The sequence below is a fragment of the Takifugu rubripes genome, chromosome 5 (genome assembly GCF_901000725.2).
Source record: "Takifugu rubripes chromosome 5, fTakRub1.2, whole genome shotgun sequence".
NCBI classification, from domain to species: domain Eukaryota; kingdom Metazoa; phylum Chordata; class Actinopteri; order Tetraodontiformes; family Tetraodontidae; genus Takifugu; species Takifugu rubripes.
In genome coordinates, this window is record NC_042289.1 from 5,818,354 (window position 1) to 5,844,209 (window position 25,856).

Genomic DNA, 25,856 nt, shown 5'->3' on the forward strand with positions numbered 1-25,856 from the left:
ATGTAAAAAGGTGATCTTAACAACTTTCCTCAGCAGAAACAGAATGAAGTGTTTTCCTGTTTCAGGCCCGGGTTCTTGAACTTTCACTATAAAAGAGTTTGTGAGTGCCCCGGAGGTGACTCGCCTCATTAGAGTCTCCGACTTGTTAAACGGGATAATTTCATTACATCAATTCACATAATGTTAACTTTAACAACTCTAACACACACTGACTGTGATTGTAAAGCGATTTTGTACTCTGTAGCCTCAAGGCCAGATGTGTAGAGTCAGAAGGTCCGTACATATAATACGCAAAAGCACATATTTTAACAGAACCGGGCGAAATGAGAAGTAACAATCTAGTCTCACTTTGAAGCTTAATGTCAAAGAAGGCACAGAAAAGTTGGCCTTTGTTGACTTATTGTAAAACATAATTGTTGTCTTCGATACCTGCTCAGAACAAGACTTGGCAGACGGTGAACGCTATTCCTCTGTCTTTCACTCCCTCAGAATGAAGCACAGATAAGGGAGGTAATTTGTGTACCATGAGGAAGGTTGTTTTTGGCCTCTGCTGGGTCAATGGTCATTGCTTCGCCTCCTAAAAGCAGCAACAGTTTCTGTCTCCTGGGTGAAACCTTGCTGTCGGTAGATACTATTTGTTTCCCTCCTCTCTATTTTGCATTCAAAATCCTTCTTTCAGGTTTCTTGCATAAGCGGGGAAGCCGCACAGCACTGTATTTGGTAACAACAGGCAAAAATAACAAGGTTATGCTTGGTTGTGAGAACCAGGCCACATTTTTATATCTATTTAATTGAATGCACATTTATCGTGAAAAGGCGACGTCAAACACTGATTTTGCTGTGATGTAAAATCATTTGTGTCGGTCCAACAGTCTACCTGAAGCAAATCTATACTGCTTGATCAATAAATATGTTGATCTCACCTAAATTAGCATTACAATAATTCCCCTATACATCTGCATTGACAGGCTACATAAGATCCGACCACTTTACGGGCGATTATTTGAATAAGGAAATCCTCTTGCATTCATCTTTAATGACTTTAACTCACAACATGGACGTGGATCAGAATAAAGGGTGTATTGCCATGGTTACGGAGCTACTTCTATCTGCGCTCAATTGTTTTAACTTTTACTGGGACTCGACGTTGTCAGACAAAGGAAGTGGTGCGTGCGTTTCCTGCCAGTCTCCCCCCTCCAGAAACACGCGTATACACACACGCACGTACACACACGCACACACACGCAGCCGTAGTGATGCACGCAGAGAGAGGAGGGGAAAGGAGAGCTGAAACGAAAGAAGGTTAGCCGAGTTAAGAAAATGGCGATCGCGCAGGACGGATGCCTCCCCTCGTAGATGCTGCAAATGTGTTGAAACTCTTTTAGCCTTACCGTCGGTTTTCCTTTCCACTCTGTTGCACTTTATACTTCAATGAGGTACGGCTGCTTTTATCATCTTTTCTCGAATGTTTGCGCCGCGAATTTAAGCCACTGGGACCGGGGACTGGTGTAGATAAGTTAAGCAGCGGCTGTTGTTTGGTTAGCATGGGTGAACTAGCTACATGGCCCTCTTTTTTCAGCATTCGCTTTGCAATTAGACCCCGCTATAGTCTATAAAGCTGGGTGGCCGACGTGTTGTCCAAGAAATGTGCTTTATTTGTGCGGATTCGATGGATTTGTTCAAACAATCCTACGCAGGGCAACCTTTTGCTAACTAGTCCAGCAGTGGTTAATTTGGCTCGCCAGCTGTGCGCACATATCTGTCAAAAGAAAATATTACGTTCTTGAAGAGATATTAACGCTCCAGTGGATTTCTTTGTCGACAAATAGCTTGCTTGTAGATTGCATTTGGTGCTGCTTTGTTTTTGTGTCGTAGCCGCTGGATTCGAGTTGAAAACCCGGCTCGTTAACCAGCAGCTTCGCAGTGCTAGCCTTTCGCTAGCATTCCGCTAATCTGACGACGTAGGTCGCTAAGCATGTAGTCAGACTCGGTCTCCAAAGTTTTCCCCCCATGCAAACGAAAATGTGGTTGTATGTAGTCGTTTAAAAATTAAAGCCTCTGTTTGATAGAAATCGTAACCTTTATTTGGCGATAAACCTGGGGGAGGGGGGGGGGGGGGGTTCTACTGTTCAGACGAGTGCCCCTGTCGGTAGTTACAGGCATTGCCGCTTATTCGCTTCTGCCTATGGCGGCTTTGCAGTCATATCCACCTGGCTAAGTTTGTACGCCGCCCCGACGACGGTGCAAACGGAGCAAAGCCCCCCGATAATTTGATCTCACCGCGTGCAACACGGCGACACGTTAAGGCCACCGCTGATCTTGGCTTGCGCTGGAAAAATACCAGAGGCGGAGAGAAGCCATGTTGGTTAAGCTGCAAGTCGGGTAACAGCTGAGATAATGGCCGATCACGGCCCGAGCTGTGCAACTCTGACCTACTCAGGCTGGCTTTATCTGTCATTCTCAGGCGCACAATCACCATCCAGGGCCTCAGCATTACGGGGGCCCCACGTCATGTGTTGCCCCTAGCGTTGCACCGCAACTCGTAACATTGTTTTACTGCAAATGCAACTGCTTGTACTTGCACAGATCTTTTGGATCAGGTGTCTTAATCACCCACCAAAAATTACGTTGAGGCAAGGTTGGATATCAGTTGTTTGTTTATAATATTTCCACGTTTAGAAAAGAAAATCGCGTGTAAACATGTAAATAAAGACTCACTGGAACGTGTGTTTATACAAGATAACTTGGCTGTAAATTGAGATTCAGCTCATCTGTTTTTTTTGCCTTTCAGAGATTTGGAATTGGAAGCTGTTGCCACCAAAGACGTTAAAGCATCTTAACAGGTGAGTGCGTCCCCAAGGCTTTAACACCGTTGTTTAAAGAGGCACGTTGGACTTTTATTCCAATGTTTTTGCGTCTGTTTTAGTGGGTTTGTGTGTCGCTCAGGGGGTCCGCGGGATGAGCAGCAGTTGCTGCTTATGCAAGCACATGCAGTTCCGTTTGAATTGAATTGGAGGGTCTGGGTTGGTCGAGGCAGCGTTGTGCTGAGTAAGCTTTGCTGTTTTAAAATCGCTAAACGAGGAGCCAGGACCTGATGTTTTGTGAGTGGTGAGGTGTTTATGCAGCTCATTGTGTTGGTACTGTTGGCCTGCACGCCGTCACACAATAGGACCCCAGACGACCATTAACCTGCTAGCTTTTTATACTGGTGTTTTTCAGCACCCCAATCTAAGGCACGGGCCTGGCTTTGAAATAAACCTGGCGAATAAAACAACATCGGATGAACGATTCGCCATGTTTTGCAAGAAAGTGTGCGCTGTAATCTTCTAACATAACGTCTAAGTTACCAGCTTTGGTTTTTATACAACTCACAAAGACTGACATTTTGCTCACGCTGGCGCTCTCCAGCCGCCTCGTTTCGGGTGATGGTGGACTCTGTGACAGCGTTTGATTGGCTGGGTGTTGGGTAGGAGATGACCATTGCCTCTTGGGGCAATAAAACCACACCTGCAAATATCACGAGAGCTGAGCAGAGACGGAGCTTGTTTCCTGCCACTAACCTGCAGGCACCGACCAGTCAATCTGTAAGCAAGCCCCTTTGAGATTCGCTTTAATTTACCGTTTTTAGCTTCCTTCTTTGAACTGTCGGGGACACCGTAGTCGTAAAAGTGCCCCTTCCTTCTGCAGGCTTATTTTTAAAGCCCTCCCCAGCTCACCCAGCCTTCTTTTGACCAGCCTTACAGTGGGGCTGCTTCTGAGGCGATGCCCGTCCCTGTAATTGAGCGTTGCTTTTAAATGGCCACCGTGAGAACCCTGCAATGCAAATTAATGCAAATGGTGTGGTGTTACATGCAGATTAGCCACGCGAATCCCCTCCACCTCCTGTGCTTTGGAGTCGCGTTGCTCTTCTCCCAGTTTCTTTGGGCCTGTGGATGCGAGTAACGGCGAGGGAAATGACCAAATGATTAAATATGTCTGATCCTTTAGTGGCTAATCCACGGTTTGGTCTAATGGGGTGTAGTTCATCTACATCATCCAATACAAATCAAATCAATCTTTATTTATATAGCGTCTTATACAATCAAAATTGTTTCAAGGCGCTTTCCAGAATCCCAGGGCCTAACCCCAGAGACAAAAATACAAGACAAAATGACTTCAGCTTATTATTGGATGTTGTGTGATATGTTATATATTGATAATAAAACTGCTGTTTTTAAGAAATGGAAATCTCTACCGTCTCTTAACTAAAGGTCCCCTTTTCCTTTATTCCTTTTGGTGACTTTGTGCCCCCCCTCCCCGTCAGCTGGAGGTGTCGGGGGGGATGGGGTAAGTGTTACCCATTCATAAACAGATGCTGCTCCCGGTGCCTGTGTTTGCTCTGCAGGAGTGCCCCCACCATGATCTGCTGTTGTTGAACCCAAACCATCTGCTGAAGTACTTGATTGTTGAAGGAGAGAGAGGTGGTGGTGGGGTGGGGGGGCAGGAAAAGGTGACTCAGGGTATTGGCAGAGAATATGAACTTGATGGAGCATTTATTTTCTTTCCAACAGATTTGAACTGTCAACTATGAGAATAATGACTTTTTTTGATAAGAAATCTCAGAATTTGTTGTGAATTGAACGATGCCTGAATGAGAGCGGCCGTCCACGCATGAACGTCGCAGGCTCGTGTCTCCTGTGGCGTTTCGCCGTCACCGTTCCTCTGTAGCTAAAGTGAGTGCTATGCTGTAATCCCATTAATGGATTAGGCCACAACCTGCAGGTGAAAGCTGCCAGCTGAGTGGCACACAAGTGAGGGTGCATCCAAATTTCCATCGATGGCGAGGCCACAGTCCCATCTCACAATGATGAGTTACAATTAAACATGGGGCAAGTAATGAGAGGCGGTGATATGTCTACGCAGCATCTCCCATGACACCCTGTCTGCATTTGAGATCACCCTCACAGGCATTGTTGTGTCTTAAAGTACTACCCTAGCTTTGTGTTGTTATATTGGAAACAAAGGGAGACGTCATTGCTCTTAAATCATCAGTGATTTTGCTGCCGTTTTTTTGTTGGGTTATTACCGTGTCTCCTGTTTTCCACAGGAAACATACCCATAGAGGGAATAACAGTGAATGGAAGAAAGAGAGAGGAGGAGAGTGTGAAAAGGAAGGAGGATAAGAACATAACAGGACTGGTCAAAAGGTGAGTGCTGCCTCCTGGTCGGTTTCAGCTGCAGAACCAGAACTTTAGTGGTTCGCTGCTATAAATGTAGCTAATATCTGTCAGTTTAAGAGCTGTGGCAGTGGTTGCATATGCAGCAGTTGCACACCCGGTATTGCCACGAGAGCTCCAGGTGCACAGTCCTGTTCCAAGGAATTAGTTCATCGACTCTGCTCGTGATTTATTACTACACTGGTAACATTTTGTGACGTTCTTGTGTTGTGGGCTCGTTTAGCATCTACGTTAGCACATGACTCAGCTCAGCTCTGTGCTCAAGTTGCGACAAAATGTTCACTTAATGCTTTTAGCTTCTTAATTATCATTGTTGAAGGTCTGTCCTCAGTTGCTCTGACCTCTGACCTCATGGCAGCTGTACGGTTTGTGACTTAGCAGAGCTAAGCATGTAAACCGACAGTACCTTTTTCCACTGGGTCCTGTTTGTACAAGCCTGCTACTGTTACAGCTGTCAGTGCTATTGTAGGCATGAAGCCTGATAATGTCTATCTCTGACCTTGAGTGGAGCGTATCTCTGTTTGAATTGCTTTCTCCCTCATGGTTGTAGATTTTTTTTTCCCCCTTTGGAAACGGTGACAGAGTTGAAGTCGATATTAGTAGCCCCCTTAATGAAGCTTAACGCTTCACCTTAACCCTCATCACTAAAAGTAGAAAGAACAAAATGTTTCTAACTGGCTTGAAAAATCTCCATGGATTCTTAGTCAAGTTCTCATTGCAGCTTTTTACAGCTCGTCCAGTTTTTACTTTTTGAGCTCAGACGTCAAACTCTGGCCCTTTTATAAATCTGAGTGGCCAGGCAGCCACCCCAGGGGCTTGATTTTATGTGCATCTCAAAGAATTTGGACAGCTTGGATGCATACTTTGCATCTTCCTTCCTTGTAAAGCAACAATTTTTATATTATTGCCTTTTATTATAATAATATTATGGCATGCTTCTCAACAAACTGTGGCTAAAGTGGCGTTCCCACAGTTGTTGAACTGGAACCTTTGTTCCGTGGGCGAAAGTCTCTCCCTTCCTTTGTCAAACAGTACGCCTCCCACATGACTGAAGAGCCAGACTTTGGTCTCATCTCACCAAAGAAAAGCCAAAACCTCCGCTGCTGCTGGGCTGCGTCTGACACCGTGGCCTGATTGTACACTTTAATGGAAACCCTGGGCTGTTTGAACCCTCTCACTAATGTCACCCACATCTTTATTTATAAAGCCCTTTAAAAACAGCCACAGCTGGAACGACGTGCTGTACGAAATAGGAATAAAGCGTACGACAATCACACTAAAAGATGAATGGTGTTAAAGCAATAAAAACAATCAAACACTAAAACTCGAGCAGAGTATCAGGCCGGGTTAAAAGCCAGGGAAGAAAAGTGTGTTTAAAAGACAAGTATAATCATTAGTATATTAAATAATATGAAACGCAATACCTTCCATTTGACAAACTTTAGTTTGATTGAAAGAAAATCTTCAAATTCTGACAGGATGATGTGGACTTGTGCACACGCCTGAATATTTAATTTTAACTTTAAAAAGGGAAATTCAAACATCCAGCTCTTGCACTCAGGCAACTGTTGATATATCCTCATATTTAACGTATTCACTGATTTAAAAACAGGATACATGCTTGTGTACTTTGCCCTATTTCTGGTTGAGGTGAGTTGTTTTTTTTGTACCTTTTGGAAGACTTTGGCATGTGCTCATTGCACTGACTTGACCTTGCTGGGACAAGCCCAGAGGAATGGAGCGTGTAGGAATGTTGACATGGCAACTGAGTCTTCCCAAACTAATACCTAATAAACTTCTCTTAAATAGATAATGAAAAGAGTTACCCTTGAATCCAGAGTAATGAGCAGTAATCCACATTAGTGTATATTTGAAGAGGGAGCATGGTGATGTTTTTGGTACATTCAGACACTAAAATAATGTCAATTCCTTTTGGCAATCAGATCTTCTTTAGCTTTTAAGTCTACTGTTCACTTCTGTATGATGGTACAGCTGCGTGACACAAATCCACTCATTTACTTTTTGAACAACCATTAAGTATTTTAAACCTTAAGTATTTTAAAAGACCAACAACCCTAAAGTGAGCTCTGTCAAGCGTTTGCAGTGGGATAACAATTTGGACATTTCATTATGCATGTTAGAAACTGCAGCTGCATTCCTCTGTACTCAACTTGAGTGAGGGGCCTATTTGGCTGCTATTTTATGTTTTCCACATATCTCCTTTCTTTATCTAGAGTCTTTTCTTCCCTTTGCTGCATATTAATTTTGGTAACAGCCAAACCTGCCAATTCTTCTGGATGATATGACTGTACAAACTAACTACACAGCCAGAAGTTTCCATATATTTCCTGATGTCGGTTCCCAGATGTGTGCCTGAGGGAGCTGGTGTAACAGGTTCAACTCTACGCTTTTTATTCTAAATTTGACCTTGAGGCTGATGATAATGCAGTCATGGTTAACTCTAGAATTATGATTAGGTTTTTGGTATAAATGGTGTGACTCACTAGTATTTCTGTGTGTCTGAGGTTTTGCCCACAATATGCACTTTCTTCTTTTCTTACATACCTGATTAAATGGAATCTGATACAAGCTCAGGGTGGATGAGGGCCTCGCACCAGCTCTCACCACTGCCCTGGTCGATGCCAGGAAAAAGCCTGTGTTCTGTTTGTCACATTAGTCCGTCCACCCCCACCCCTTCACCTGCTTGTAAGATGATAGCAATGGCTGTGCTTCTGCCAACTGAGGGGCCCTCGTGAACTCTCTTCTGAAATGCAGTTGGGAACGGGGGAAACCAACAGTTCCTGCTCCAACAGTGCGTGCGGCAGGATTTCCAAGCTGCAGAACAAGTGTGTGCATGTCAAAAATCCAATTTGGCGTGCCGCAAACTGGGGGAAAAACATGTTACCTTGCATGCTCCCATCTGAGCGCAGCTGCAGAGTTCAGGATCTGCTGAAAGAAGAGAGTCGGAGGCAAAAACCAAATGACTTGGTCTCCTTTAATTTTCTTTGCTTGCAAAATGTGTTGGTCTGGAGTTTTAACTGTTGGGTTTTAGCAGCTGCAGTGTCAAACTAATGTCGGTGTCCATCTTTCCCTTCTGTTTCTGCAGTGCTGGAACAGAAGTCGGGCAGAGTCCTAAAACTAACCCAGACCACTATCCCCAGCCCCTCTCCCCCTACGCATACACATCATCCCTTGCACACAGCCCTCAGCAATGCCAAGGGGGCTTGCTCATCCTGCTGCCCACTCTGTCAAGCCCTGCCTCTTCACCTCAGGCCTTTGAGGCTGTGACCCCCGAGCTTAGACCTTTGACCTCCCCTATTTAGAACTGGGAAGTAGAGGTCAGTTGTCCTCCACACACCCTGGAGACACCCTTCTGCACAGCCCTGAACCACATCCACCCCTTTGCAGGTAAATTAGAAAAAACAGTATAAACTACAACGGATTGCAATCGGTAGATTTTTTTTATTCTTAATTATATTTGAAGAAGTTTATTTATTTATATGGTGGTCTGAAGTAACGGGTATCAGACTGTTTCATGTGAAATATTGGGGGAAAGCCTGGAAGCATCTAAGACATTTTAGACTTGGCTTTGAAAAGTGTTGTGTAAATATGACGTGATTGCAAAATCTTTAAGAATAAATGTTTAAACATTTCCCAGACGCAACAGTTACGGGCTATCTCTTTTTCTTTTCTTTGAACGCCTTTTTTTCCTTTGGAGTTTGTTTGATTTTAACTTTTCTGATCGCTTGACTTGTGAATGTCCTGTCCTAACAATTAAGCTAACAATTTTCTCTGCTGTTTTTAATTTCTGGCTTCATCTCTAGCTCTCTTTCACTGTGTTTGACAGTCTTTCCTCTGTCTGTTTCTAGGCATGGCTCCCATTCGGGATTCCGTCAGCCACTCCCCTAATCAAACAGGTGACCACACATTGCTTCCTTGCCTTCCTGTTCTTCTGCGTTCCATTTTTCCTCCCAATTTCCGTATTAATTTTGTTAAGTTGAGATATGACTTTTTTTTGACAGCCAAAGTTGGCCAGATTATTGTGAAAAGAAAGACACTACATGAGTTACTCAACCAGTTTTCCCCAGGTCTTGCAATTCAGACTCCAGTTGTAATTAAAATCATATAACTTTCAGAGATGCAATGATTATAATTATCTAGTATCAGCCGCGTGCCTGTTTCAACCCCAAGTTTGACGGTGAGATTTGTTACCTCCAGGGTTGACGTTTGATAGCAAATGAGTGCAAACTCTCTTTATGTCAAAAGTAAGGTGAATAAACAGTTTGCACCTATTCCTCTCCTGTCAAGCATTAGTGCATAACAGGCAATTTATTGTCCGTCTCTCGTGCACCTTTCACTGCACTCTCTGCTCACTCACTCCTTGATCGCCCTTTCACTATGTTCATAACCTCTGTGCACAAAAGGGCTAGACCACTCTCAAAACTGTAGCTTAAGCTGTCTCCTAGTCTTTTTGGTTCTGGCATGGTATCCCTGCACAGTTGGTGAAAACCAAAAAAGAAGGAATTATATATATTTAAAAAACATCCTGTTTTAGCCACTCATCTATTTTACTGGTTGCCTTTATTCACCCATAGTTATCTTGGTTTGTCGCTTTTGTCATATTTTGGGTCTGAATTTTTTGAGGAAATCTATGGTAGATGGTCTCTGCTTTGGTGTAATCATGTTTGGATATCTAATGTAAGAGTGACCTAAACTTGTTGTGTCTCTCTACAGGTCTGGAGCATCCTGGTTTGGAGTCTCAGTATGAGCCTTCCCCTTGGTCCTCTGGCTCTCCATGCAGCGGTGATGGTAACAGCAACTGGGGCAAAGTCCTAGTGGACGGAAGCACTGACAAATCCAACAACACTTCAGCAAACTCTTCCGTCTGGCCTCCTTCTTCATTCTCTTGCTCCTCGTCTTCTTCCTCCTCCGGTTGTGGGTCAGGATCAGACCCCGAGTTGGCATCAGAATGCATGGATGCAGACTCTAGCTCCTTAAACGGCTCAGAGAAACACCTTGCCGCTGTGACCACAGTGATGATGTCATCAAATGCTTCTTCCTCTGTGTCTTCTACGGCTTCTTCTCCTTCCTCCTCAATGGTGACCTCCGCCGTGATGATCGGCGTTGCGGCAAATGGAGACGGCAATGGCAACAGTCGACATATGCTCGGTGGAGGGATGGGAACCGTCAGCGGATCAAACAATGGAAATATTACTGGGCCCTCCCATTTTTCTGTGGCTGGATCCAGCACTATTGGCAGCAATAATATGGGTAACCACAACAAACCTATTAATAGTGGTGTCTGGGGCACCCAGTCAGGCAGCAACGTAAACACCACCAGTGGAAACACCCCCTGCATCAATGGTGGGTTGAACCCAAACACTTTGAACCCAAATGCCAACCATGGTGCCTGGCCACAGAATCCAACCGCAGGCCCAAGCTCCCAGAGCCAACGTCCTTCACAGGTCCAGGGGATGAGTTCTAAACTGAGTGTAGCTTCCCAACAGGGCCCTGCGCTGGCCTGGGGTAGCATGGCAGCTCCAAACAGCAGTATGATGGAAGATGGTGATGCGAGTAATGGTACAGCTGGCAACAAGGTATTAGGAAGCGGCAACAGTGGAAATGGTGGCCTCCAGCCAACCAACCTTAACACTGAATCCAATGGACCAAATAACACTATAATGATGAATACTACTACTACTACTAATGCCACAATGACCTCTAGTTCACCAAACTCTATCGCCTCACCCCAGCTCAGTGGGGATTGTCCCTGGGGATCTATTGGAGGAGGGAACGATGGTCCACTGGCCAATGGAAACTCATCAGCCTCTCCGCAACCCCAAGGAGAGCTTGGTGGTTCTGGGGCCTTTGGTACGCCTTGGAGTGCAACGATTTACTCTGGAGACGAGGGCTACCCAAATGCAGACACTGTGAACCCCCCAAACCCTGCCTTAATGCAGGCCGGGAACCCCCAGATCTCCTCTACTGCTGCTTACAAGAGTAATAATAATCAGAATAATGCTGGGACCCCACGATGGGACCAGGGCGCCACCAGTAATCCAAACCAGCCTCAGAATAATGTGTCCTGGGGCTTTAACTCCAATCAAATCACATACTCTGCAGGCCATGCACCAGAAAATGACACCCAAACCACAATGGGCCCACCAGCAGGGATGCCTCGCCCTTGGGGAAGCAGTGCATCATCATCTTCCTCATCCTCATCATGCTCTTCCACATCTAACAACAAGATGTCAAACAGTGAGTGGGGAGCCACAACTCCTGGTGAAACCAACTCAGATGCTGGAAATTTTAAAGGAAGTTCAGGCAACAATGGCTGGAGGAGCTTGGAGAATGATGCCATGGGTATTGGGGCTGCGGGGAGTGGAAACCCTGGCTTGGGGACTGTCACTGGTGGCTGGGGTCGCTCTGGGGGAAGTGAAGGGAGTGGGGAGAGCTCTGGTGGCCGCTCGAGCTCAGACCGTGAGGGCAGTCAATCAAAAGGTGGAAATCGCCGAAAGGTCACTGCAACTGTACCCACAACTCTGGCCCGAGCCGACGTGGACCCGAGGGTTCTGTCAAACTCCGGATGGGGACAGACTCCCATAAGGCAGAACACTGCCTGGGATGTCACTTCCACTTCAGAGAATCAGCACCAGGGTCCTAGAGGGGATGAAAGAAAGCAAAGCAGTACAGGCCTTGGCTGGGGCACAGCAACACCAGCAGCTTCCTCTCAGACCACTGGAGGTGGGGATCATTTTATAAATAACTCTGGAACTGATACTCTAATACAGTAGTCAGAAATCACAAATGCATTGCCTTTTTAACTCTACTTGCAGGTTGGGGGAATGGGCCAAAACCTTCAGGCTCAGGTGCAGGAGGTTCTGGTTGGGGAGATCGCCCAACATCTGGTTGGGACGGCAAAGCTTCAGGAAATGGTGAAGGCCACGGTGGATGGGATGATGGCTCTAACTACAAGGGTAGCAACAACACCAGTAATACCTGGAGCAATAACAAACCTGACAGGTGAGTAGTCCTCAAAATTCCATTGCAAAAAAAAGATTAGCTTATTTACCCTTCTTGCTTTTAATGGATTTTTTTTTTTTAATTTATTTGCACTTCTTAGGTCTAACACATGGAATAACACACCTAAACAACAGCAGGGCTGGGGTTCCAGTATTGGAAATGGAAGGGAAGGGTGGGGTAATGGTGGAGATGGTGCCCGATCGGGGGCCAACAACCACTGGGGGGAGCCCCAAAAAGGTACAGGCTCAGCGGGCTGGGACAGTGACAGTGACCGGTCTGGTTCAGGGTGTTGGAGCGAGCCTGGCCGAACCAACACCAGCACCAGCACCAGCAGCAGCAATACCTGGGTAGGGAGTGGAGGATCAAATACACCGGACCAGAGCACTTCAAACCCAGGATCCAACTGGGGTGATTCAGTCCAAAAACCCAATCCCCAAAGCAACAGCCAGGGCTGGGGGGAGACGATGAAAAACACCCAAGGAACCCAGAACTGGGGTGAGCCAAAACCCAAACCATCCAATGAGTGGGGAAGTGGTCCTGAAGCAAGCCCTTCCAGAGGCACTCAAGGTCCAAACAAAACCTCAGGTACATGTCCATCTCCAGTATTCTAAAGGCTGATGAAACAAAAAATAAACTAAAGGAAACTGATGCATTGCTCTTCTGTCAGGCTGGTTAGGAGGCCCCATGCCCACAGTAGGTCAGAAAGATGAGGCATCAAATGGGTGGGAAGAGCCGTCTCCAGAGTCCATTCGTCGAAGGATGGAGATCGATGATGGAACAGCAGCCTGGGGAGACCCTGGTAAATCCTATTCTAGTTTTAGAGGCAAAATGGGATAGAAAGGTTGAATAAAATCTAATGAGATTTCTTTTATAGGTAAATACAGTGGTGGACCTGTCAACATGTGGAACGGGACACCCCAGACAGATCCAGAGGCTTTGGGCTCATCTCAACGTCAGTCCAACCCTTCACATGGCTCCAAACATCCTCCTCAGCCAATGCAGCCTGTTGCACAGGACAATAGTTCTGGTAAGCCAAAATCTGCATGGTGTAAATACTAACATCAGAAGAGCTGTTTAGATATTTAAAATACATTTACAAGGCTCTCTATGTTAAGGCACACATTATTGGTAACCTGAAAGGATTGTTTTATCATAACTTTTGGACTGGTTGTGGTTTGAATTTCTAATTGCTTATTTTTTATGGATGTCAGACAAACATTCAAGCACGAGTCATTAAGTAAAACGGTAGAAACATGTAAGTACAAGCCCTGTGGTGCAGTTTGTAAGCTTTATGAAAGGATAAAGATACAAACCCTGAAAATAGCTCTTCAAATAATTTCAATTGCCAGACACTGAAGTGTGCATGCACACACAGACTGATATTTGAAAGCCTACACAGTTTGCTCATAAGCATAGATGGAAAATAAACAAGCACATTTCTTTCCCATTTCCCTGTGGTGTTGTCTTTGAGGCGGTTGACTCATCCGTTTGGAATGCTAAGAGCATTGAATTTTTTTTCTACCCCTTTCATTTGTTTTTTCCTCCTGTTCTCGCTCACCCACTAATTCCTCTCCTGAAAGAGTGGCTTTTGTTGATGTTGAGAGAAAGTGAGCGAGAGACTATGAGTGGTGAGGTTCATGTCTGGGAACTTGGTAAGAGGAATAGTTCCAGTGTAAAAAGGAAATCTAAAACAAGTAAGAAGACTATTCAGTAAAAGGGAGCCACTCAATTCATTGAATTCAGCCACTGAAGTAAATGGTGCAGCATTTCTTTCAATGTGGTGCAGGATCCCCCATTACTGACAAAAAATAGATTCTACTGGTTTTCTGAAGTGTGCTTGTAAAAAAAAAAAAAAAAAAAAAAAAAAAAAAAAACAACCAACTGCCAGCGTCTCAAATGTGAGCGCACACTTTCTGGATCCTTTTAGAACAGCTAATGGGGAAATGGATTTTTAAAATTCGGTTTTGACTGATTTTTGGTTTTAAACCTCCGTCTTTTTTCAATATGTATATTGGTTTCTTATCATGCAGGTACTATTAGTGGTTAGTTGATGGTGATACTCGCACGTCTGGCAGCTCTGGGCATTTTTGTGTTTTGATTTGGACATGTACTTGTGTGTGAGCATGCCCAGCCACATCAGAGACACTGGAGCACAAGGCCACCCCGTGATCTGTCCTATTTTTACAGGGTGGCACTTCAGGCATCTACCATAAACTCCCACTGTGGAAGTAGAAGGTAGCAGGTCTGGGTGGTCAACTGTAATTGGAGCTCTTTGAACTCTTAACACCCAGTTGGTCGCGTATGATCTCACTTTTTTGAAGCGTATTGGGCCTGTTCACATTTAAACACCTATCATAGTTAAAGTAAACAACATGAATAAAGAGGATGACGGAGAGATTTAAACAGATATTAGAGAGACTCTTGAACTGCTGTGTGATTCTATCAAAGAGAATGTAAACTTGCAGGATGAATATGAAAACATGGGGGAGGTCCCAGGAAGACCACCCTAAAATGTTTTTATCCTAAATGTTTCAACATCCTGTGTTCAAGCTCTTTAGGGATTTTTTTTATAGCTGTTTTTAAGATGCACTTTTGCATTTAGTCATTTTTAGATTCATACCCTTGAAGATCAGTAGATTATCTAAAAGTTACCTCCATTTTTCTTACAGGATGGAATGAGTCTTATACTCCAAAAAAGGAATTTTCTTCATGGGGCGATCCTGGCATTGCTCCACCAGTGACAGTAGACAATGGCACATCTGCCTGGGGAAAGCCAATGGATACTAGCTCCGGCTGGGTTGAACCGAGTCGAGATAACCGTGATTCTGGGTGTGGCTGGGGCGGACAGCACAAGTCTGGTGAGTAAAAAAGCCCACACATGCAAATTGTGGCGGCAGCAATGGAATTTGACTCCCATACAGTGTGACGCAACCCAGACTTTGTGTCTTAAAGTTCCACATTAAATGTATCCATATTCATTCATTCACGGGTTTTCTCTGCTTTACTTTGTAACTACAGGTTCTAAGCCCATGGATACATGGTGTGGGGAGGACGTGAATATGGGCAATAGCTGGGACCAAGAAGAGGAGGTGGAGATTGGCATGTGGAACAACAGCCAACAGGACAACCGGCCCAATGACCAAAACACCTGGAACTACAAGCATAAAGGCTCTTATAAGGTTAGCAGAGCGTGCAATTGTTCAAAGTGTAAACCCCGAATGTACTCGGGATGTTGCAGAATAATTGTCCCTAAATAAATGTGGTGGTGTCTCCGGTAAATATTTTTGTCAATAATCTTTTTAGATGAACAAACAAGTCAACAAACAAGATGAACCCTGGATGAAACCCTTCATCAGTCAGTTCAACAACATGAACTTCCCGGTAAGTGCTGTGTCATAGTGTTGCTGTTGCAGTTTTTCATTGGTATTTTTAAATCTGTAGTACATCTATATGGTTCCCATATAGATTCATGTATCGTTTGAAAATTTAAAAGGCCTCAAGCTAAATTTTCTTTACTCTTTACAAGTACAAATGTGTTTTCCTGTCCATGTAAGACAGTTTTCCCCATCTCTTTGCAGAGAGACTCTCCTGATGACTCCATGAAGGTGGGGATTTCAGACAAGCGTGTAGACATGGGCAACATGGGAGATTTCAATGGAGTAATGGGAAAGAACCCTGGGTCTCGACACCAGCTCCACAAGGACTCCACCATGGATCGCAGCCCTTATTATGACAAGGTACTTGAGAGTGTCTATAGGTCTGTGGTGTCTTATCAGTTAAGGAAAAGAGGCTTGGAAATACCTCTCCTCCTCTCTACTATGTATGACATATATACAGAAGGGCGGGTTATTTGGTGAGTGGCAGCCTGGCTTGGCTAGTGCTTTGACCTACAGTGCCCCACAGTGGTTGTTGAAACACTCTGCACGGGACGTTTTGATCACATACTTGCCTTGTGTAAAATATCTCTTCATTGTGGTCTTAACACAGCTATATGGTCAAAAGATCAATATGTGCACAAACAATCCTATTTGTGATAAGAGTGGTTTCTAATTATGCCTTAGTGGTATTTTCCTCTGCTGTGTGTTGGCTTTGCTGCTTTCTTTGTTTCTGTAATCTTAATTCTCACTCTGCTTTTCCCCCCACTAGTCTGCCTTTCACTCCTTTTTAAAATGTGTCCTCTTGGGTTCATCTTTTCACACATCCCCATCTTTTAAGCACCTTATTTCTGTGCAAAATTAACTCATTTCCTTCTTTTCTCCTTTCCTCTCTGCATATCTGTGATTGATGTGCTTCCTGTCCCTCTGTGCTTGGCGTTCATCTGCTGGCCTGTGCTTCTGCAGCTGTCTCTTTCCCAATCTGCTTATGATAGCCAAACTTCTGACGAGCTCTCCTCCAATCAAAGCATGAGTTTTTCTCCTTCCAATTCTACTCAGCATATCTTTTGTTTCGACCCCGGTCCCTCTTCTTCCCACTCTAATACTGGGGCCACTAGGCAGGTGAGTGTGGGAGGACAGAAGAAACATTTCTAAGGTCCTGGGTGTAAAACTTTAGGATGTCAGACTACAAAGAATCACTGAAAGAGCAGAAATTTAGAACACAATGTTATAAAGTGGTGTTGAATCAGGGAACATTTGTCCTTGCAACGAAATGCAAATAATAATGCTTCATTATCTTTGCCTTCCCTGCTTAGAATGTAAACCCTATGATGGGTGGCAGCAGCGTAGCACAGGGCCGAGGTGGCCCCCATTCCCAAGTCCCTCCCCAACCCAACCTTCGCAATCAAGTGCCTCCACCCATCCTGCCCTCTCAGGTAGAGCAGCTGCACACAATAATTTGTTTTGAAGGTCATCTGGAGCCAACTGCTTGTGGAGCTCACTGCACATCAGGATTCTCCATTTTTTTCCCTTGTAAATAATACCTCTGCTCCAAAACAACATCCTGATCTTGGTTTTCTTCAGGTCCCTCCATCCTTGTTGAAGTATCCTGGAGGTAATGGAGCTCTCAACCCTCTGTTTGGTGCCCAGCAGGTGGCTGTGCTCAACCATCTGACACAGCTAAACCAGATTAGCCAACTCCAGGTACAGTAATGGGTGCTTGAATAGTAGGTTACCAAAATGTCTTTGACAGGTTACTTTACAATCAGTGAATGAAGGAGAATTAAAAAACACTTTGAAGTACGTTACTAAAAACACATTAAAACCCAGTAACATTCAACCAGTACTACACTTGAAGAGCATCCAAGGAAACTGTTGGTTATAAATTAGGACCAGGAGGAAGAGACCTATGTCCAGAAATCACATGCAGATGTTTTTTAAGTAGATTAAGATTTAAGATTTATGGCCAGTTGAAAATGTTGCTGATAGACAAATGGGCAGGTTTTGGCTGTTCTCTGTATATAATAATACTAGACTTGTCATGAACAGTTAAGCCACTCAGGTTGCTGATTTATGCTAGTCAGTTGCTCAACTGCTACCAGATGTGCATCACTTGTAATCCGTTTTGAAAACAAGCCTCCAGCATTATTGTTTGTGGCTGTTTGCAGCGTCTTCTCCAGCAGCAGCGGCAGCAGCAACACCAGAAGGCTCAGAGTCAGAGAGTCATGTCTATGGGACGACAGAACGAACAGGTTCGTCCTACTAAAGTCCTCCTCGCAAGATTGACCATGATGAGACCATGATTCGAACGCACGTCCAGTCTCCATGATGATGTCTCATCTAATGCTTGTTCCTCTGCCCATCTTTCTTAGATGCGCCCCATTGGTTCGTCTCCATCAATGATGCAGCCCCCTCGGCACCTTGACCCCTCACTACTGAAACAGGCCCCACCGCTCAAACCATACTTGGATAGCTTCTTGTCCCACAATAACCAAGAGATGCTGAAAGATGCTCCTCTTGGGTCCTACAGCAACTTCCCTTTAAGTACGTTATATGCAGACGAGCTCTGTAATAAATATCATCAGTCTAATCTCACATTTCATATCCTCTCCCGTTTGCCTGTAATATGTATTTAAATCATTTATATTGCTACTTTTCCAAATGATAATGCAGTGTAGTTGACCTTTTCTTTCCCCCATCTCTTCCATCAGGCTTGAACTCTAACCTGAATGTACCATTGGACTTGGGTGTTAGTAGTGGTGGAGCTCTGAGCTACAAAGAACCACCCCAGTCCAAACTGAAGAAACTTTGGGCTACTGACCCTCTGGAGCAGAACAGCAAACCTGGTAAGAAAAAAACCAAACACAAGCCCTAAGAATATTTATTTGTAGCCTGACCCCAGAGATATGATCATGTGACTGCCACCATATTTTGACTGCAGCAGTAATTCTTACGTCTGGAACTTTGGGGTTAATTGTCTGCTTTTAACAGGTGCTATGTCGTCTGGGCTGCGTCTGGAGGACTCTCCCTTCTATGACATCCTCTCTTCTGGCCCGTCTCCCCTGAGTCCTCCTGGCCAATCAATGGGCTCTGTGGGTGATAGCTGGCCGCCCCGTGCCAACTCCCCCCCACCCCATGGAAACACTGTCACCTGGCCCCCAGGTACACTTGTTTGCCTTCACATAGCCAGTCAAAAAAAAGGTTTGCTTTGAAAACTGCTAACCACTGGTATGTGTGCAGAGTTCCGGCCTGGGGAGCCTTGGAAAGGTTATCCCAACATTGACCCTGAGACTGACCCTTATGTGACCCCTGGCAGTGTCATCAACAACCTTTCCATCAACACCGTCCGTGACACAGACCACCTCAGGGACAGGAACAACGGTAAATAAAGAGCCCCTGAAAATGGAAATGCTCTATATAAAAAGCTACTGAACCATTCAGATTATTGTGAATGTATACGAACATATTTCTCTCAAGTTTGTGTTACTGTTGCTAAGGCTGGGCTTGGATGAAATAAATGCCTCTCTTCCAGGGCCATCCTCATCACTGAACACCACGATGCCTTCAAACAGTGCCTGGTCATCCATTCGTGCCTCCAGCCACAGCGGTTCCCTCACCAGTACAGCACAAAGCACTTCAGGTCTGTGCTCCTCTACTCAGCAGTCTTTAAATGCATCCCATCGCTTTTGGGAACGTTCACACCGCAGAGCAGAGAAACAAACCACCTTCTTCTCCACGTGCAGCTAGACCCAGTGAGTCAAAATGGTCTCCCAGTGGCGGTTCTGCGTCCAACTCCTCTTTGGCCCACGAACTGTGGAAAGTCCCCCTGCCTCCCAAGGCGTTATCTGTGGCAGCCCCCACCAGACCACCACCTGGTCTCACCAGCCAGAAGCTGAGTTCGGCTTCCTCCGGCTGGGACAGTTCTGCTCTAAGGTTGGGGGGGTGGGGCTCCTCGGAGTCCCGATACACACCTGGTAAGAACAGGAAACACTCATGTTTGAATACTTTGGTCCCTGAAATTTACTGGGGATTTAGTAACTTCAACCTTTTAGAAAAAATCAAATAAAATCTTCTGTGAATTTTTAGGTTCCAGTTGGAGTGACAGCAGCAGCTCAGGGAGAACCCAATGGCTCGTTCTGAAAAATCTCACACCTCAGGTTATCTTGAACTCTTTCTCATCAATAGTTTATATTTTGCACAACTCCTGGAGTCACAGAAAGCCCCCAGCTCTGTTTTAAAGCATCTCCACCTGTGCTCATGGTTCATCTTCATGTCTCCCAGATTGATGGCTCGACCCTGAGGACGCTGTGCATGCAGCACGGCCCTCTAAACACATTCCACCTCAACCTGCCGCACGGTAATGCTGTGGTATGCTACAGCTCCAAGGATGAGGCCGCCAAGGCCCAGAAGAGCCTGCACATGTAAAGACACTCCCATTTCCCTGCATGATGCGAGCACGTGTAGCGACTTGCTAACTGTGTTAGATGCATTCTACAGTAGAGCAAATATTCTGCACTGAACATGTGACACTTTCTTATTCTCATTCTTAATGTCGCGGAGTAGCTGCCAGACTCAAACCTTTCTCTCCTGTTCTTTGGCAGGTGTGTTTTGGGAAACACTACTATTCTGGCCGAGTTTGCCAGCGAGGAGGAAATTAATCGTTTCTTTGCACAAGGGCAGTCATTGGCCACTCCCTCCTCCGGCTGGCAGGCCGTTGGGTCCTCTCAGAGCAGAATGGATCAGTCTCACCACTTTCCCAGCCGCGCTCCTGAACCCAACCAGTGGAACAGCAGCGATCTCCACAGCTCCTCCCTCTGGGGTGGGTCTAACTATTCCAGTAGCCTGTGGGGGACCCCCGGTGGCACCGAGACAGGGAGGATGAGCAGCCCTTCCCCAATCAGCTCCTTCCTTCCAGTGGATCACCTGGCTGGGGGAGGAGACTCCATGTGAACCACGTGCTAATCAAACGGTCTGAAGGGAAGGGTCAGTAGAGAATTCTTAATAATCAGCATAGATGATAAAAAAAAAAAGTAGTTATGAATGCAATGGCACTAGATGGACTCTTTCTCACTTGCAAGATATTCAACAAAACGGGGTCTCCCCTGTGGAAAACAAGTTACGTTTCTCTCTGCACATATGTCCACTTTGTTTTAGCCCAAAAACATATCAGTCGGAATACTTGAATCATGCAGGCCAATTCTATAATGTGAACGGATGGATATTTGCTTCCAGGTAGTGCTCTTTCAGACCGAAAAAAAAGCTTCAATCAAGCTCATTATTATATATTTTTGTTTCATTCGTCATGTTTATTTGAATTCCAATTCTCTTCATTTTTAACGTTTTCTTTGTTTTTTTTCTCTCTTTTTTTTTTGCATTTGTTTGCTGACAATGTTGGAGTATGAGCTTTTTTAACTTTGCACTGAATGTGGTTTTTTCTCAGTATATATAATCTGCAATATAGAGGGAGCAGCCAGTTTTTCCAGTGTAGCTGTTTACTCATTGAGGTCCTTACCGCGTGCGTGTGCACGCACACGTGTGTTGAAGTACTGTGCGTGCACGTGTGTCTGTGAGCGTGCGTATGTGTGAATGAATATTTGTGCGCTCCTCTCTGCCTTGGCACGCCTACCTTACCGCGTTGTCGTGGAGTTCAAGATCAACAAATAGTTTAAAGAAGAATTAAAGCTGACTTAGGAGGATGACCTGGCGATACTAAACGTGACATGAAAAAGTATTGCACCAATTTTCATTTTAAAACTAAAGAACGTTGAGCTCTGCAGTGCAAAGGACTGTAGCCGCAGCTGGGACTAGCAAGCCCCGCCCACCCATATATAGGGGGCAGGGCCTATCTAGCAAGCCCCCCCACCTGTCCCCACCCGGGGTCGTGGGGGGGGGAACAGCACTTTCAGAATAGGCTTTCAATGTTTTGGAGGTGCCACACTGCAACCTCTTGTTTACAAGACTTAGGAGGCGGAACGTGTGTTCATTCTTCATTTTAAAAAAGAAAATGAAATAAAATGGAAAAATTAAAAAAAAAAAACAAAAAAAAAGTTTAAAATCTATTATAAAAAAACCATAAAAATGTATAAAATGACAAAAAAAAAGAAGTAAATTGCTATTGAGGATGAAGACGATGCTTTGTAACTCTGGGAATTCGGATCAGTGTTTTTGGCCATGGCGTTGGTTATTTGAACTATTCCTCTTTGTCTGCTAAATAACCAGCAATGGTTCTCAGGAAATCAAGCCAGTCCCCCCCCCTTGTAGGTGAATAATAATAGTAAAAAAACTACTACTCCTTGTAGGAAAGGAAAATCCAACTTCTAGCACTGACAAATATGTATAGGTCTGTAAGTTTGTTTTATTTTTCTCTGCCAAATAACTGCTTTAAGCTGGAGAAGCTCAACACACTGCTTTCAGTATGCTGTCTTTATTTGGGGGGGGGTCCCACTGTGGGGGGGGGGCAGAGGACGAGCTGTTGAAACCTCAGCGCTCCCTCTCTCTTCTTCCAGTCCTCCACTCCATGTAAAAATAATCAAAAATGGGGAGCGTTTTTTGTTGGTTTGTTTGTTTTATTACCCCCATCCCCCCCCGTGAGTGCGCGTGAGTGTCAGTGGAAAACATTCTGTGTCGTCAGACTTAAACCAAGAGAAAGGCGAACCTGTATCTATGCATACTGTAGCCTCTCGCGTGGCCTAGTGAGAGGCTTTTTTGTTTCGTTTTTTTCTTCTCCCGTGTCTCAAAATGTTTCAACGTTTCACTAAGTACAACATAAAAAATGCGAAATATGACTTGCTTTTTTTAAAAAACCAACAAAACCAGAATAAAAAAAAATCCTACTCGCTCTCATTGCCAGGAATGGTGTTTGGAAAAACGAAATAGCTAGAAAAACATCACAAAAGCCGCGTTTAGGTGGAAGATGATATTTTAACAGTGCAAAAGTCGTCCACATTTCATTGCCTTGATCATAATTGTGTCCGAAGATGCAACAAGTCAAGTGGCTTCTACCTGTTTACAAATAGAAAATGATTGTATTGTACTGTTTTATTACTTTTATTTTTTTTTCCCCTTTGGGTGAGGAGGAAGAGGTGCTCATCTGAAGTTCCTGACCTGGTCTGTCTGTAGATACGTGTGTGTGTGTGTGTGTGTGTGTGTGTGGCTGCTCTGTACCAGCAGATGCGAGCAGATCTGCAGAAAGGGGGGAGCGAGGCGGTGCGTCGGAGCACAGCGTGAATGTACGATACCAGTGGTGTTTGTGGACTATAGTACACGCGTGAACATTATTCAGCTACTTATCAGTGATTGTTTTCGTTACGATGATGCACAATATCGGGACAGAAGCTTCAGAGAAGGTGTGAACGAGAAGTCAGCATTAGCGAAGCCATGGACCTTAATTTCTTCATTTTGTGATTCTCCTGTATTAAGCCTGTGTGTGTGTTCCTCCCGCCTCCCCACCCGATATCGACCTGTAGTTCAGAAGTACTCTACGCGTGGCTTTAGTTGTGTTTTTAAGTTTAGCCGTGAATATTTAACAACTTCAAGCATACGTAGTGAGCTAAAACCTTGAGTATTAGCCAGACTTGACAGTGGTGTGTGCCAGTATTGAACTGCTCTCTACCAAATAATTCAAAAGTTTAGTTTACTTAATTCCAGATCTCTTTGCTTAAACTATATATAAATATATATGACTATATTTCTCTTACTTGTATTTGGTTGCGTATTGTTTAGCTGGTGTTTTCAAATGGAACATGTTTGTCGGTCGTGTTTGATTTTTAACTTAATTTGACAAATTGAACTGAGGAGCCTTGGAATTTGCACTTGGGTGGATCAGTAAAAACGGAGGGCAGATGGTCGTCGACGGCCTGCGGGCGGCGACAGCTAAGTGGTTTGGATTTTCAGCTGAGTGAGGTACATCTGTGTGTTGTGACAGGGCTGTGTGTGTGTGTATGAATGGAGACGTGCATTGTTGAACCCAGTGAGAAGAGGGAGGAGGGACGATGTCATCGTTTCTTGAGATTTACATTTCTTCCTTTATTCTCTGTGTTGCTTGAACTGAGCCAGCGTGTATCTGAAATAGTCAAATATATCCAATAATATCAAGACAGAATCATTCCTTATCAATCACTTCTGCAAAGAAATCGGTTCAAGTAATTAGTTCCAGTTTCATAGTCACCTGAACACTTATTTGTGCGTTTTATTTGCCAGGAGATTGAGAGCAATCCCACCCAGAGCATGGAATGACTTATTGGTGAAAATTATCCTTTTTAACACCCTTTATTGCCCTTTGAGACCATTTCTAAAGGTACTGCAGCAAATTCCAGCTCGTGACGACTGCTCGTCCCCAGTTGCGCCTGGTTGTCTCGTGCACGGTCGGTCGCGTGTTGGCAGAGTGAAGGGGCGTGGCTTATCTGCGGCACCGAGCCGCTCTTCCCTGTTTATCTTTCCACTCGCTGAAATGACCTCACTGGTTGTTCCGAGCTGATTCGGATCGTCATTTCGCTCCCTTTTTAGTATTTCCAACCCCTGACCTTGAGTGTGACAGTTTCAGTGACCGGGGGGGGGGGCTCTTCAAATTGTTACTGTTACTCGCTGGATCTCACTGTTTCTGGTGTGTGTGTGTGTGTGTGGGAGAGTGTGTGTTGCTGCAGAAGCCTGTCTCATACTGTGTGTGTGTGTGTGTGTACATAATGCCAAAATGAGTAGGGAGGGAAGGAAAGGGATCGATTCTTCTTTTTTTTTTGGTTGTCGTCGCGAGTGTCTATTTAAAAAGCTGGACAATATTAAATGCTTGAAGAAAAGTCATTTGGGATGATGTGAGGACAACAATTTTCAAAAAGTCACAACCACCATGAGCAATGTACAATCCCCCCCCCCCCTTCCCAGACACACAGACACACACACTGTCGCTGCCAAGCAGCTTCCTGACAGGGCGGGATGAGGGGAGTGATGGATGGACGGATGGATGGACGTCAGTAAGCTGACAATTCTGCTACTTTTAAAAATGTTTGGAATGGAAAATGTGACTGTTTCTCTGATCAAAAGTGCTAGTTTTTGAAAGAAATGGCAAAAAAAAGAAGAAAAACTGAGAATCTGCTGTCTTGTCATTTTACATTTAATATGAATCCACAAACCAACCCTGAAAAGCTTTAGTCTAACCAGCACAAAGATGGGGGGAGGGGGGTGGGGGGTCACTCAGAGAGACTATGCAGTGGAGTGTTGAACCCAGGCTTCCATGTCCGACTCGGGTTTTATTCATTTTCTTTTTCATTTTGTTTTGCTTTGGGGGGTGGGGAGAGGAAAAAATCCCAAAAATTTGTACGAACAGCTGAGATTCCCAATACTATTCCTCAATCATGTCGTGCCATCGTTTGAATCGTACCAAGATTTGGAACTGACGACCTTTACGCACCGACCGTCAGACCAGTTGTAGCAGGAGAGGACAGGTTAAGATTTGCAAAGTCCATTTTCTCGACTTCAACAGCTTGTCTCGAGCGAGGCCGGTGAAACTGCAAATTTTACACAACTACAATATTTTTTATAGAGATTCTATCAATCCAGTGTGTAGTTGGATCACCTGTAAACCTATTATGCACATTGCTTTGGGAGACTGTTGAAACTATATATAATATATAAGAATATAAGCGTACAGTGTCTATAATCATGGAGAGGAAGTCTTCCTCTTTCCAACAAAACAGGAAGTACCTTTTTATTTTCAAATGTCTTCCTTGGGTCATCAAAGGATTTTATCTTAAAACTTTTTTGGGGGGGGAAACTGCACTTTTTGAAGGACAATCTTTATTTGTATGGGTATAAATTGACAAACGAAGTCGCCTATCTTACATGGTATAGAAACCAACTCCAGTGTGCTCTAATGATGAATGTCTCCTCTGATGCTGTCTTTGTTTGGTTTCATTTGATCTTTTATTACTTTGTTGCTTGGTTTGTTCTGTTTTTTTTTCTCCTCTCTTCTGGATTTTAGTGCTCTTAAAAGAATCTGTACTAAAGGTGTAGAGTAGTAGGTAGTAGGTCTTCTGTTGGCTGTACTCGTATACTGATTACTGTTTGTAACCCTCTGGCTCGTGCAGCCATCATACAAAGCTGTAAAACTTGGGTACAACCCTCAATAAAGACTAACAGTGACTCAGTTCTTGCCTCTTCGTCTGCTTATTTTCAGCATCTGTCTAGTGACTAGTCCCTCCAAGCCTTGGAGACTGTTCATGAAGTCATTAACTGGCCCAGTGAATTAAGG

At 44.6% G+C, this 25,856-nt stretch overlaps 1 protein-coding gene across 5 annotated transcripts; it reads left to right on the plus strand.

The window, feature by feature from the left end:
• Positions 1–1,294: 1,294 nt before the first annotated feature.
• LOC101079132 (trinucleotide repeat containing adaptor 6A) lies at positions 1,295–25,749 on the plus strand. Of its 5 annotated transcripts, XM_029836984.1 has the most exons (27): positions 1,295–1,436; positions 2,792–2,843; positions 5,087–5,186; positions 8,323–8,624; positions 9,086–9,133; positions 9,951–11,960; positions 12,053–12,239; positions 12,340–12,824; positions 12,907–13,038; positions 13,114–13,266; positions 14,909–15,097; positions 15,258–15,418; positions 15,543–15,620; positions 15,818–15,976; positions 16,580–16,735; positions 16,930–17,049; positions 17,198–17,317; positions 17,782–17,865; positions 17,986–18,157; positions 18,325–18,459; positions 18,605–18,775; positions 18,854–18,994; positions 19,146–19,253; positions 19,357–19,587; positions 19,700–19,770; positions 19,895–20,034; positions 20,215–25,749. In XM_029836984.1, the coding sequence occupies exons 5-27, from the start codon at positions 9,088–9,090 to the stop codon at positions 20,561–20,563; spliced, it is 5,598 nt and encodes a 1,865-aa protein (XP_029692844.1). In that variant the 5' UTR covers positions 1,295–1,436; positions 2,792–2,843; positions 5,087–5,186; positions 8,323–8,624; positions 9,086–9,087; the 3' UTR covers positions 20,564–25,749. The 5 variants fall into 5 exon arrangements, with proteins under 5 accessions (XP_029692844.1, XP_011602119.2, XP_029692846.1 ...); XM_011603817.2 differs by lacking the exon at positions 16,580–16,735; XM_029836986.1 differs by lacking the exon at positions 9,086–9,133.
• Positions 25,750–25,856: the final 107 nt, after the last annotated feature.